This window comes from Semicossyphus pulcher, unplaced genomic scaffold (assembly GCF_022749685.1).
Source record: "Semicossyphus pulcher isolate SPU_LCO1_2020_fin unplaced genomic scaffold, fSemPul1.0.p SCAF_18, whole genome shotgun sequence".
Taxonomy (NCBI): Eukaryota; Metazoa; Chordata; class Actinopteri; order Labriformes; family Labridae; genus Semicossyphus; species Semicossyphus pulcher.
This window is the reverse complement of record NW_027211691.1, coordinates 345001-358948: the sequence shown is the minus strand read 5'-3', so window position 1 is coordinate 358948 and position 13948 is coordinate 345001. Positions and strand designations below refer to the sequence as shown.

Sequence of the window (13948 nt, the reverse complement as noted above, 5' to 3'; positions counted from 1 at the left end):
GTTTGTTAGCTCGAGCTTAAAGTGACTGTTAGTGCAGCTAACAGCAGCTGTGGACTCTGATGACATGCACTTTGTAACCCTGTTAAATATAAATATATTATCATTATCTTTATTGTGTTTAAAGCAGCTAATGTTCCACATGTTCCATCATCAGTACAAAATATTAATAAACTGTACATTCACTCCCAAAAAGGAGTCGTAATAAATAAGTTCAGTCCCCAGCGTCCTCAGCGTCCTGCAGCAGCACTCTGAGGGGAGCAAACAGACGGTGTGTGTATCAGTCAGAATGACAGTGAAGACTTTAACATATTTAAATGTAAATGTGAGAGCTGTTACCTTCATCTTGTCAACAACTGTTTTGTTTAGCGTTCCTCCGAACGCTCGCAGCAGTTTGGGTGTGGCCGGTTTGGGTCCGAACAGAGCGAGTCCTTTCTTCTTCTCCTCTTCTGCTTTAGCTGCTGCCGGACCCTTCGCCTTCATCAGTTTCCTGCACACCGACACAAGTATTATCAGCCAGCGCCCACTGATACTGTGAATACTGCAACGCTAGCTCAGGAGAGAAAGTATATCTCTTCTCAGAGTGGAGGATCGGCCGAGTTAAAGGTTTCAACAACACAACACAAACGCAGGTCAGAAAGTTTAAGTAAAGAAATCATGAGAAATAAACCTGCACTCAGAGAGCACCTGTTCACTTCTGCAGACAGACATTGATCAAATCACTTATTTCTTAAGACAAACAACAAAAATAACAAACAATGTAAACAAGTCCGTGTCTTTAGGACTGACTCACCTGCCCTTCTGGGCCAGCACCTTCTGGGACTCGGGGTAGTGGACCAGGATGTCAAACAGGTCCTTCTTCTCCAGGACGAAGAGGTTAGCGAAGCCGTAAGCTTTGACATTAGCTGTCCGCCTGTTGCCTCCATCTTTGGACGACTGTAACAGGCTGAGACAAACAAACATGAACGACACCAGAACTCTCTGACGGTGATTATTTTCTGATAGTTTCAGTTTTGGAAAAAGGTCAGTCAGCTGTGTAAACGGACTCGTACATATTTTGCTACAGGTCCTCATGAAAGACTGTCAGTGTTAAAATCCTCCTTCATAAACCGAACAGCTACAGGCGGACGGCAGGAAACAGCAGGTGACCTCTGGAATTCCACAGGGACCTGTGCTGGTTCCTCTCTGTTTGAATAACTGAACTGTGATCAGATGTGATGCAAATCTTTTTGCACACATCACAAACACATGAACAATAACTAATAATAAGACACACAGCTCATCTTCATAAGGATCTGCACAGAGCATCGATGAGTGAACTGAAACAGGTACTCTGTAGTCCTACCTGTGACACATCACCAAGTCAGACTCACCTGATCTCTCCAAACACACAGCCGGCCTTCAGAGTGACAAACACGATGCTGTTGTCAGGTCCTCCCACCACCTGCACCGCTCCGCTCTTAATGACGTACATCTCTTTACCAATGTCTCCCTGCACACAGGCATCAGACACGCGCGTTCAGAGAGCACATACATCACACAGATTCAAATATAAAGACCATCATCTGATCATGGCTCACTTTCTTCACCACAAAGTCTCCAGGCAGATAGATGATGGATTTGAGCCTCAGCAACATGTCCACCAACATCTGCTGGTCACAGCCCTGCAGGAGGAACAACATGGTGATCACTTCACGCTCACACTGCAGGACGCATCGTTTACTGTGTTTTCATGTCTTTTAGAGGAACCTTGAAGAGGTCGATCTTCTGGAAGGTGGCCAGGTTGATGTCCACAGCGATGGCGGTCCTCATCACCAGAGGCATCTTGTCCAGCAGCTCTGACTCATCTGGAAACATCCAGAGACAACAGAAGCAGTTTGGTGTCAGGCCCAACGTTGAACACGTCTGGAGCTGCAGGAGGAAGAGTTACCATCCAGCGTTACTGACCCAGCATGCCCTGGGCGTCCCAGGTGTAGGTGTACCAGGTGCGGACTCGGTTCTGCACCAGAGAGGGGATGCGGTTGTTCACCATGTAGGACACAGTGTTGTCCATGGAGGATCTGAAGTAGGTCTGACCTGCTGTGGCTGCACCGATGACGTCTCTCATCTGAGGCAGAGTGAGAAGACTTGAACGTCTGATGACTTTTCATGTTTAAATCAACATTCAGCACATTTAACACGTTTTTCTACAGTCAAGACTTCACAGGGAACCAGTGAGACAGCTGGAGCGATGGATCAAGGTGTTACTGAGACTAAGACGAGTGTCAGTACCATCCTTCATCTATCTCTACATCACTATGTGAACAAGACACGTGATGACACGCTGACTTGGAGACGCTAGTTTCTATCCATGCTGGGACTGGGACTGACGCTACGGGAGGACTCCGTGTTACCTGTCCGATCAAACTGGAGAACACAAAGACGCCCGTGAAAAAGTTAGTCATCTGAAAGGTAATCTCAAAGACGGTGTGGGGTTCGTTAAGACCCCCGATGTTGATCAGACTGCGGACAGCAAAGTAGTAACTGCGCAGGTACCTGTGGAGAGGGGGCGGGGCGTTAGAGGGGCTGTCACAGACTAATCTACCTGTCAGTGACTCGTTTCTGGACCGATAGGTTGAACGTGTGTGTGTGTGTGTGTGTGTGTGTGTGTGTGTGATTCCACAAAAATATCACATGAAGCCAAAAACGTCGACCAAATCAACAACAACAAAAACAGATAAGACAACGAGCTACCTGTCCCAGAATGATGGACATAAAGAAAGCTCCGTACAGGTAGTTAGTCATCTGAAAGATCTGTCCGAACATGGAGTCAGGCACCGGCAGCTCAGCGATCATCAGCAGGGATTTCTCCGCATAGAAGAAGCAGCTGAGGTAACTGCAGCAGCAGCACAGACAGTACGGCTGTGATCGACTTTGGACATTTCATGGAGACAGCTGTATCTGTGTGTGTGCAGAGAGCGATGTAACGTCTGTGTGTGGTTAAAACAATCATCTTCCTCTGTAACAAAAAGGTCTATCTCTGTAGGGATCCTTTCTGTCATGTTGTCACACACTTAGAATAACAATCTGAGCCTGTCAGTGGAAACAACAAGAACTTTTAGTGGATGACCTTTGACCCATCAAGGATTATGTTGCAGCCATTACAGCCTGTTTCACTGCTGCAGGATGAACACATCCACTGGAGACGTTCCAATAGGGCCTGAGACTAACTTCAGATTCTAGGTGTCCAATACAATAAAACACATCTTTCAGAACTTTAAGGATCTGTACTCACGCGCTGCCCAGACCGGAGTAGACCCATTTGGTCTTCCCGATGCCCTGATAGTCTGAGGCCACGTAGTAGAAGCAGGCGTTGATGTGCAGCATGAAGAGAAGATAGCCGATGGTCCGAATCACTCTGACAGGAGAGTAAAAGCAGAAGCTGATCTGAGCGTCTCAGAGAACCTACAGTGGCTGCAACCAAACATTCAAAGCCCTCTACAAGGGCGCTGGTTCAGCTCAGCGGTTAAATTGGCGACCATGTACGGAGGCTACAGTCGTCGATGTGGCGTCCCCGGGTTCGACTCTCGCCCTCGGCCCTCTGCCGCGTGTCATCCCCACTCTCTCTTCCTGTTTCTAACACTATGCACCGTCCTCTCGATCAATAAAGGCACAACAAGCCAACAACCTTTAAAGCCCTCTACAAAGCCAGTATATGGTTTGACCCTTTTGGGCTACCGTAGAAAATGAGTTGACTCTTTCAACAGACCACACGGTTCAGGATCACAGACTGTCTATAAGAGGTGGAGTGAAGTCAGAGTAGAGTGTCTTAAACCTGCGTTCTGTCTAATGTCTAGCAGGGGGCGCCACCACTGGTTGTACAAGAAGTGTGATCCTATAGAAGTCTATGAGAACATGCTCCTCCTCCTCTCCTGATGTATTCCCTCAGTAAACATGTTCCTAATGACTTTATGGTCTCAGTCTCTAGTTTCAAGTCTTCTTCAACACAGCATGATGTTCATTTAGTCACTGATGCTCCCATTGAGAGTCACACAGACCAGGAAGAGGGGAGGGCTTAGGGCGGGGCTACCTGTGATTGACAGGTCACTACCATGGCAAAAATGTCTGACACTCTCACATTTTGGTTATGGCCTGTTTTTAGCTATCCAAAATTAGCATCTGCATTAACATCACAGTAAACATGAAGGATGGATGCTCCTTGCTAACCTTTCAGGTGTTTTAAAACTGCGTAATGACAACAAAGATGGCGTCATAGGTTTAATGTGTCTCACCTCCAGATGTAAGCTTTGGCCATGATGCTCTCCAGACGGTCGCTGAACTCAAAGAAGGTGTCTGCCTGAAGAAGAGGCAAAAACGTGTCAGAGAGGCTCCAACAGGAAGTGAACAGATTACCTCACACCTGGGGAGACTCACCTTCAGCAGGCGATTGGCTCTGAAGATGGATTTAAATCCAAACTGGAGGTACAGCAGGTCGAAGGGGATGAGGGCCACCATGTCCAGCTGTGAGGAGAGGCATGGTGAGATCTGAGCTGACTGTATTCTCACGTTTAAAGAGTTAAAGGTACAAACCGTGAATCTGTCAGACTCTCTGTAGTTCTTCTTCGTCATCACTCGGTCTTTCTGTCAGAACAGAGAACACGTGTCATGTTGCTGTCTCTTTATATACCCTCAGTAACACTGACTATCTGAGCCTTACTATGATGTCTCCTGCTTTGACGAACTGCTTGCGGGCCTGGAAGATGATGGAGTCTGTGAGGTAGATCAGGTCAGCCAGGAGGTCCAGGGCGAACCAGAGCGGGATGGCGGCGTCGGTGTGGTAGGGGAAGCAGAGGCGGGCCGTGATGAACCAGGTGTTGTAGTTGAAGGCGAGCGTGACCAGGCTGAGCCAGGCGATGTAGTGTCGGTCTCCGAACGGATCTATGGTGTTCCCCAGCACCGAGTCCATCAGGTCCTCCACTGGCTTCAGGACCAGGTCCACCGTGGACCAGGCCGCCTCTGTGAGCCGGGTCTTTATGTCCTTCTTCTCCTTCTTCTCCTCTTTACTCTCTGCTTTCTTCTTCTCCTCCTCCTCCTTCTTCTTCTCCTCCGCCTCCTTCTTCTTCTTCTCCTGCTCCTCTTTCTTCTTCTTGTCAGCCTCCTCCTTCTTTATCCGCTCCTCCTCCGCCTGCCTCTTCCTCTCCTCCATCACTTTGAAGTAGTGGTCTTTGCGGAGCAGAGGGGCTGGAAGGAGGATATCAAAACTGAGCGATATTCTCGTAAACTGCACACCAACATTCAGCAGATATCACAGACCTGAAATATGTGATCAAACATCAGCTGATGACATGAAGCTGTTTCTTGAAGCACACTACGGACTCATCCTAAAGGTCAGAGGTCACAGAACAGCCTCTCTGCAGGGTTATATCTGCCCCGTCGGGGTTATTGGTTTGTACTCACTGACAGGAGGGGTGATCTCTGGAGATGAAGCGTATTTATCCACCACCTTGTCCCTGTACAGCTGCAGCCTCTCCCTCATACGAGTGACGATCGCCCTCAGCTGCTCGTCTGAGTACTTGTTGATGACGATGGGAGGAGGAGGAGGAGGAGGAGCATCCTGTCTGAAGGCGGAAAAAACAGAAGACGAATTAGAAAAAAAGAAGAAACTTTAATATTACAATTCCATGAGCCCCCATGACAGTGAGGGCGACCTCTAGTGGGGTGGGGACCCCTAGGTTGGGAACCAGTGCTTTAGTCTGGATCAAAAGCTAATAATGTTGCTAATGCATTAGCTGTGTGATTATTACCATAATGACACATATCAGCTGCCATGTCTCTGCTGTGCCTTTAAGGGGTTACATTATACTCTTTCTGCAGGAGCTGCTCTTCAGCATGACAGCAGAGACACTGCGATCCTCAGGTCTAACACGCATTCAGCCTCATGTTCATACGTCGCCTCCTGCTGGACACATTCGGTCATGTCCAATCTGTGCAAATAAATCACTGCACAATAACTCCCTTAAACCTGTTACAACATTTACATCAAACATAAATGATTCAGGAGTCGATCAGATCAATAACACATTCTTCTTCAACAAACAGGGACCTCTCTGCATGAAGAGCACGTCCTCCTCAGAGCTCCTCATCACTTCAGACACAAAGTGAAACACAGCGTGTTGTCGCTCAGCTCACAGGTGAGACTTCAGCTGATGCTGCCCTCTGGTGGCAGAGTGACAGTACTGACAGGACGCACACTGAGCACCGCATGTTTTCAGCTCTCTTTTCAAATAGAGTTAATTCACCTTCTGATGATGACTGATTATTTCTTATTAACAAATTAATTTAATTATTTTATCTGATAGGGACGATGCAATTCAACATCGACCCAGGACAGAGCACGAAACGGCGAGTCGCAGTTTAAAGCTTTCACTCGTTTTCTGTCTTGTCTCTCATTGGGCCTTTACACGCACACACACACACACACACACACACACACACACACACACACACACACACACACATATTTACACACATCTATACATGGAATACAAAATAAATGTTTGTACAAAGTAAATGTTTGTGGACCAACATCCCAAACTGGTTACTGCATTCACATCTTCAAACATCATGTTGGCTGTCAGGATAGAAAAGGTCCAAAGGTACAAAATATTAATTATTCTTTTAAAATAAAAATAAATAAATAAACTGGAAGCAGAGACCACTCTGATTCGTAAAGGTGAGCTGTGTTTACACCTGAGGATCAGCAGGATGGGTCGCCCTCAGTCTCTCTTCAGGTGCTCCAGAAGCAGCCTCAGCGAGCCGCTTTAAGCTGCAGAGCTCTTAATCCACTTTCAGTGGTCCCTGTTAGTGTGCATGTAACAGCAGAGGATCAGATCGCACATGCTGCGTTCATCTCTCAGGCGTCTCTCTTCGTCTCTGCAGCCTGCAGGGAATCTGATTAATGAGTCTCCACTGATTAATGTGAGACTGTTGGTGGTTGGCTGTCGTGGCAGCAGAGTGTTTCGGTAAGCTAAAGTCTGCAGGCAGAGCAGATACTGCAGAGATAAACACATTAAGTCTACTCTCTTTAATTATACGTGCTCACTGAAATTAACCATCTGAGAAGTAATCAGGAGAGAAACACTCTGTGATGATGAAGGTGTTCATTACCCCTCCGGTCCTGCTTGACCAGGGTCAGCAGGAGCCGCTGGAGGAGCTGCTGCTGCAGCAGGGGCAGGAGCAGGGGCAGGAGCAGGAGCAGGGGCAGGAGCAGGGGCTGCTGCTGGGGCAGGTGATGGAGCGGGGGCCGGAGCTGACTCTGTGGAAGGAGAACAATCAAAGTTATTTTAATCTCTTTTTTTGTTCCTCTTTTTATTGTGGCATGAAGGACATCCAAAGACTACACCGCAGGACACGCTGCTGCTGCTGCTGCTGCTGCTGCTGCTGCACGTGGCTCAGAGACAGTATGACACTTAGTGCTATAAAACTTTTATATTTGTTGAGTTTCAAAGTCATTCACAACTTAAAAAAGATCATCAATAATTCACAATTATAGGAATATATAACACCTCTGTGGACAGCCTTTAAAAACAGATCTTTAATGTGAAACTGGTTCAGTGTTTGTGCTGCTCTTCATTCATCAGTCTGTTTGCTATGAAGAGCAGGACACCTCTGTGATTCAGCTCCTTGTAACAACCGGCCTTTGAGAGGAACGCTGTCTGAGAGGGAGACACTGAGACCTCACTGACGTTCGCTCTCGTCTCACTGCTGCTGTTTGCTGTCGTCACTGTTGATATTCTACAATCAGCTCAGACTTTTTGCAGGCTAATTGGCGGCCATTTTTCTTTCTTCCTGCTCAGGAGGGACGCTCAAATGAAACTGAAACGTTTATAAACATCAAGAATCTTACAAATATTGATTATTTCCTGATAATTAACCGAAGACAATGGATCATAAACATGAGGGGACATTTGAACATGTTTAAGTTAGAACAACACCTGTTAGCCACCATTAGCCACCAGCTAACAGGCTAGCTAATACTGCTGTTTGAGTGTGTTACACCATTCATTAGTAAAGAAGTCATTCTTACTAATGGAGATGGTAACGAGGTAATGCTTGTGTTAGCATGTGGTGAATGCTAATGTTAGCTTTGTGAATCATCTGTTGATAACAACCTTGAAATGTGGCCTGAAGCAGTGACGCCCTGTTTTTAAACCTTAATACATCAGCACGACGACCTTCAACCCCGAGAGTGACGTCAGAGGAAGATGGCCGCCATGTTGACATGGTGCATAAATGATGGTGTCTGTTCACAGACGGCCTAGTCTTCATTTTATCTCATGTATGAGTTATCATTTGGAATCTTTTCGTTCTTGTTTCTTTAAACACTCACCTGTTCTGAGTCGCAGGGCTGTGATGACCCACCTGTTCTACAGGACCATCCTCAGTCGATACTGACACGTTCAAACAGAAAATCAGAAGCCCAAAGAAAGCAGGTGTCGAGCTCATGTTAGTGCCATAAACCTGGGCGTGCTATAAAAGAGCTGTAACCGATCACGTAACAAGAGAAGTGATATTTGTGCATCTTTGTAATAAAACTTTGAAACGTATTTAAAGAGGAACGTTTATTCCTGACATTTCCGGCCTGTTTTAACCACAGGCTGTGAGACCACAAACACACGGGACAGTAAATGAGTCTGTAATGAACTCACCCTGTGGTTTGTCCTCTTTCTTCTCCTCATGCTCCTTATCGGCTGGTTTCTCCTCCTGAACCACAAACACACATTTACCACAGAGTCAGAATCAGTCACAGCTCATCAGAGAGAAGAACCGCCTGCTTCTTACACACACGCTGTGTTTGGGATGAACACATACTAAGGGCCTGTTTCTTTATTGGCTGAAGTTCAGAGACTCTGGATGGATGGAGGAGCAGAGAAGAGGCCTCTGCTGTGATCCAAATCTTAACCCGACTCGCTGTCCTGCAGGACGGATGCAATATTTATCTTTCAGTGGTCACGCTTTATCTCTTGGCTTCTTGTGCTGTTACTGACACAAAGAAGAGTGTGAGAGCTACTGAAGTGTTGTGTGAGCATCACAGAGGAATTGAACACCCTTTGACACATGAGATAAGAAATTACAGCTTTCAAAGAACATCTTAATTCACTCATTGAAGATGATATGACCTAACAGGAAGTATCTTGTGTTGTCTGCTCAGATATCTTCAAACATTAAAACAAGGCCCTCTGAGATGCTAAAGCTGCCATCTTTAAGGATTAAAAAAATCAGATACAAAATGTGTAACCTCCTGGGGGTACAGATCAACCTTCAAACAATAGTCTTTTAAACTAGCTGGAATGATTCAGGCACCTGTGCTTCCTACAGACCTTCAGTATATCTAACCTTCATAGCAAAGATCCTGGAGACAGCAGGACCCTAACCCTAACTACAGTTAGTCATGGAGTTCCACAAGGTTCTGTGCTGGGACCGATTCTTTTCCCTTTCTATGCTTCCTCTGGGTAATATCATGAGGAAACACTCCATTAATGTTCATCGTTACGCAGATGATACTCAATTATACTTATCAATGAAGCCAGACGAAACCAATCAGCTATCTAAACTAGAAGCATGCCTTAAGGACATAAACTCTACTGCTACTCCATTCAGACAAACTGAAGTTATTGTGCTCCAGCACCACTCTTAGGAATCTGTTTGTGTATATTTAGAGTGTGTTCATTTTTCCTGTCATATGTTTTTCACTTGGATAACCTGCTGCTGCTGTAACACCACATTCTCCCCGCCTGGGATCGATAAAGGACTAAACACCACGCTGTTAAAGTCTTACCTTGGCTGGAGTCGGAGCTGGAGCCGGAGCTGGAGTCGGGTTAGGGGTTGCACTGGTGGTCCCTGAAGCTTGTGGCACCTGCGGGCCGCTGAGGAGACCCTTAAACTTTCCAAACATGTTGAGAACTTAAAGGTGCATCTGTTTCTGTCTGCAGGTGACTGGAGAGACTGAAGTGACTGAGTGGTTTTCCTGCTTTTAGCTCCACTAATACTCTTGCACGGAGAAAAGCCCCCCTCACCAGTGACATGTAAGCCCATCACCACCTCATATAAGATCCCAAGAGGCTTACAGGTGAGCACTAAAGCAGGCTGAGACACAGAGGACAGAACGCATGTTGTGCAGAACACACTACATTAACCACTGCACTGCATAACAGCTGATTGAGAGGTACATGTTGTTGAACGCACACACTTTATTTGATCCTCAGTGTGTACGATCCACATCATGACCACACTGAGCTGATGTCATTAAGTGCGTGGTGCATGTAGGAGGAAACTATAAGCCTGTTTCTGCTCATCCCTCTGCTTTGTCATCTTCATTATCTGTGCACACTTTCCTGTTTCCACTGAGCTCTTATCTCAGTGAGACACTCCAACGCTCGCCTGTCATTAACAATAACATTGCACCATATCTCCCGCCCACTCAGCCAGTACTCTGCTGTAACGCTCCTCTCTTCACGCTACGAAGCGACCATGGAAATGACACGGTGATGCAGACGGGGCCTGACTCAGCCGTGGGATCGTGTAATGTATCTGTGAGCACTCGAGGGTCTTTGACTCGTACAGGGCAGAGGAGAGGGGAGGATGAGAGGAGCAAACGAGCACTCTTTAACTCTCTGCCTTCCTCTGTCCAGTGATGCAGGGAGTCAGGTCATTAGATCCTCTCTGTCTGCTCCATTCATCTAATTAAGCCTGGGGGGGGGGGCTGTGATGGAGCCCATACATTCAGAGCTAACAGTTTGTCTTGTTCCTACTCACTGTGCACTCAGGGGCATCTGAACAATGTTCTCCAGTGACTTTAAGGTACATCATCCTGAGACGTCCATCACAGCAGCAGATCAATAAGAGTGATTCACCTGTTCAGAGGCTCAGGCTGCAGATCATTTCATGGTTTCTCGATTGATCAACAACATCTGGTGATCGGTCATATTTCAAGCTACAATATATTTAGTTAATGATTCAACCACTAACCAGCTAACATGACCTCTTCGTACATGGTGTCCAGACTCACTCACCACCCCCTCTCAGTCCTCTCTATAGGGAGTTCACCCTTTTGTAGCGGTGTCCGAATGTTTAGTGCGAATTATTATATTTGACTCAAAGTTTCCCACAATGCACTGTGAAAAGCAACAAACAACCAAAGGCACATACAGTGAGCAGAAGCTGTTTCTGCTGTGATCTCAGACTGAACATCACAGTGACCTCCTCGACTGTCTCCATGTCTGTTGTTTACATCCAGCACATATGGTTGTTGTATACGGCCTGAGCTCTCTGCGCCCTCTAGAGGTATCCTCCAGTAACACGCGTAGTGCAGAGTATGTGAACAGTTACGTTCATGACGCTGCCGGTTGTGTACGTGAACACAAAGTGTTTATGAGCGTAACACGATATGAAAGGAGAGGTGTAAATTATGAGCTAACAGAAATGCTAAATTACGGCAATGCTAACATTAAACAGCTAACCTTAGCTTTCTACCACATCCTAGCTAGCATTAAAGTAATTTAGCCCTTCTCTATGTTATACAGCAACAGGACAGGGAGTGACTGAATGCTAATGTTAGCTGTCGTCTGACGGTAGCTTAGAGTGGATCAAATATGTTGTTTTAACTTGAGTCAGAACCTTATTGTCCATCGGGCCCGATGATTGTCACTGTGAACGGTCTTTTCACTTGTTGATCGATCAACACGCTGTGACAGATGCTGAACGTTTATGACTCATAACTTGGAACACAGCTGGACATGACAACAACAGCTTCCTGCCCTGAGAGTGACGACAGAGGAACATGGCCGCCGTGTGAACATGTGAAATTACAGTCTGATATTGACTGAACGTTAAACATTCACCTGCTCACACACTGACAGGAACACGTCAGCTCCACCTGTCAGCCAGCAGCTCTTCAACAAAGACCTTGACTCAGGTGAATTTAAGCACAGAGGGTAGGAGGCCGAGTCCTCTGCTGACATGTGACTCAGCTCTGTAATTGGTGTAACACAGAGCTGCTCTCCGCAGGGCTCTGACATTATATGCACTCTGATGGAGGGAGGCCGATTCATGGAGTAATCACAGAGCCAGATGCCACCATGATTACCCCTTTAGCAATGCCATAAGAGCCTGCTCTGTTCAGTCACAGTGTGAGGGCCTCCCTGCAGAGGAGAGGAGGACTGTGGGAGGAAGGAGGCCGAGGTTTGTTCTGAGAGGAAGGAATGGTTCAGTTAACTATGAAAGAAGTCTCTGTTGGAGCTCAACGGGCCTGAGCAGGCTCACACAGAGAACAGGACACAATTACACTCTTCACTTTAACCGTTTTTATTTTTGACTGAGACATGTGGCTGTGGGGCGGCACCGTGGTGCAGTGGTTCGCACTGACCCCTCACACGTCGGAGCCCTTTCTGTGTGGAGTCTGCACGTTCTCCCCGTGCACGCGTGGGTTCCCTCCGGGGACTCCTTAAGATAAACCTTTATGGATCCCCAGAGGGGACGTTCTGGAGTTCTCAGGGTTTTTATAATAACATATCAGATACATTCCTTTAATGTTACTGAGTGTTTCTGCAGAAGTCCTGCAGCATTTTCTCTGTAATCTACAAAGTGTTTGATCAGCCTGCTCTCACTGATGACATGTCAGAGTTCAGCTTGTTAGCTTCAAAGGGAATCTGTGAGGACTTTCAGGGCTCAGTGTTATTTGAGGTCTCAGTCCTGAGAGTTGAACCCTGCAGTTCTCTCTGCAGCCAAATGGGGGCAGAGCGTCCTTTCACATCTCCTCCTCTCCAACACGTAAAGCCCAGAATGAACCAGATGTTGCTCGAATCACTCTGAGAAAGAGGAAAGCAAAGACAGCAGAGTGACTGATGAGCTTTTTAAAGACACAAACATCTGCTGCGTCTGCACAGCCCGTCCAAAGACAATAACACAAACATCCAACATCTGATCCTGTGGATGAGACACTTTGTGGGGCTGCTGATACTCCGGGTGTCACACGGCTGCTTTTCAACCATCCGTCTGTGAGCACATTATTCCTTTCTTTGTATCCTTGGACGACTTCTTCCTCTTTCATATGTCATTAATACTTCTTAAACAAACCCGATTTCTGTCAGATATTCTCTCTGCTCATGTCACTCTTCATTGACAGGTTATTAGAAAGGAAACTGATATTAATGATGAAATGGTTTTAAACTGTGAGCTGAGTCCGAGCCGCTGACAGAGGTCTGACGGAGGTGAGCTGAGGGAACAGACGAGGCCACGTTGTGTTTGTGTTGGAGAAGTCAGCAGCTGACACACATTCGATTTCCTCACATCCTCACTGTTTCCCTGTTTCTGTCTCATCTCTGCCAAAAGCTGTTTGTGCTTCTTAGAGAGTCTCAGTGTGCGTTTTTAGTGTGTATTTTAATGTGTGTTTCCAGAGCTACAGGTGGCTGATGAGATAACGGTTAGCAGGTCACTGCAGGGCTGCAGCTTCAGGACGCTCTCCACCGCGAGCTGACGGACAAACGGTTACAAGAAGAAACTAAACCTGCACTAGAGAGGAAGGAGAGAAGGAAGGGAGGACAGTCAGGGAGAGAGGAAAGGAGAAAAGGAAAGATGTGAGGGAACAGAATGAAGGAGTGAAGGTAGGAAGAAGAAGGAGGAAGTGTAAAGTTAGAAAGGAAGGGAGGACTTTGGTGAAGCAAAGACAGAAGAAGGAATGAAAGAGAAGGAGAGAAGGAAGTGTTAAGAGGGAGGATAGATGGAAGAACAGAGTTAAGGGAAAGAAGGAAGGAGGAGAGGAAGGCAAGAAAAGATGGGAAATGGATGGAGAGAGATGAGGAAGTGAAGAGAGTAGGAAAGGAAGTAAAAGAGGAAGGAAGAACGAGGGAGGGAAACAGGGAGTGAAGGAAAACAAGAAGAAGGAAGTTAAAAGAGGAAGTAACTAGAAAGCAAA

General features: G+C 46.6%; 1 protein-coding gene across 1 annotated transcript; it reads right to left on the bottom strand.

The window, feature by feature from the left end:
• Window positions 1-227: 227 nt before the first annotated feature.
• Window positions 228-9931, bottom strand: LOC138596193 (cyclic nucleotide-gated channel beta-3-like). Its single transcript, XM_069667809.1, has 17 exons — window positions 9815-9931; window positions 8685-8739; window positions 7144-7255; window positions 5434-5594; window positions 4694-5217; window positions 4567-4617; window positions 4411-4497; window positions 4269-4333; window positions 3272-3394; window positions 2391-2532; window positions 1945-2104; window positions 1747-1844; window positions 1578-1661; window positions 1371-1489; window positions 791-943; window positions 331-487; window positions 228-248 (listed from the first exon to the last, which is right to left on the bottom strand). Exons 1-17 carry the CDS (start codon window positions 9929-9931, stop codon window positions 228-230), a joined length of 2229 nt encoding a protein of 742 aa, XP_069523910.1.
• Window positions 9932-13948: the final 4017 nt, after the last annotated feature.

Coding starts and splice junctions, on each gene's coding strand:
- LOC138596193 (XM_069667809.1), bottom strand. CDS start 9,931: ATGTTTGGAAAGTTTAAGGGTCTCCTCAGCGGCCCGCAGGTGCCACAA. Junction 1,662..1,746: donor AGAAGATCGACCTCTTCAAG/GTTCCTCTAAAA, acceptor TTCCTCCTGCAG/GGCTGTGACCAGCAGATGTT. Junction 1,490..1,577: donor GAGACTTTGTGGTGAAGAAA/GTGAGCCATGAT, acceptor GCCTGTGTGCAG/GGAGACATTGGTAAAGAGAT.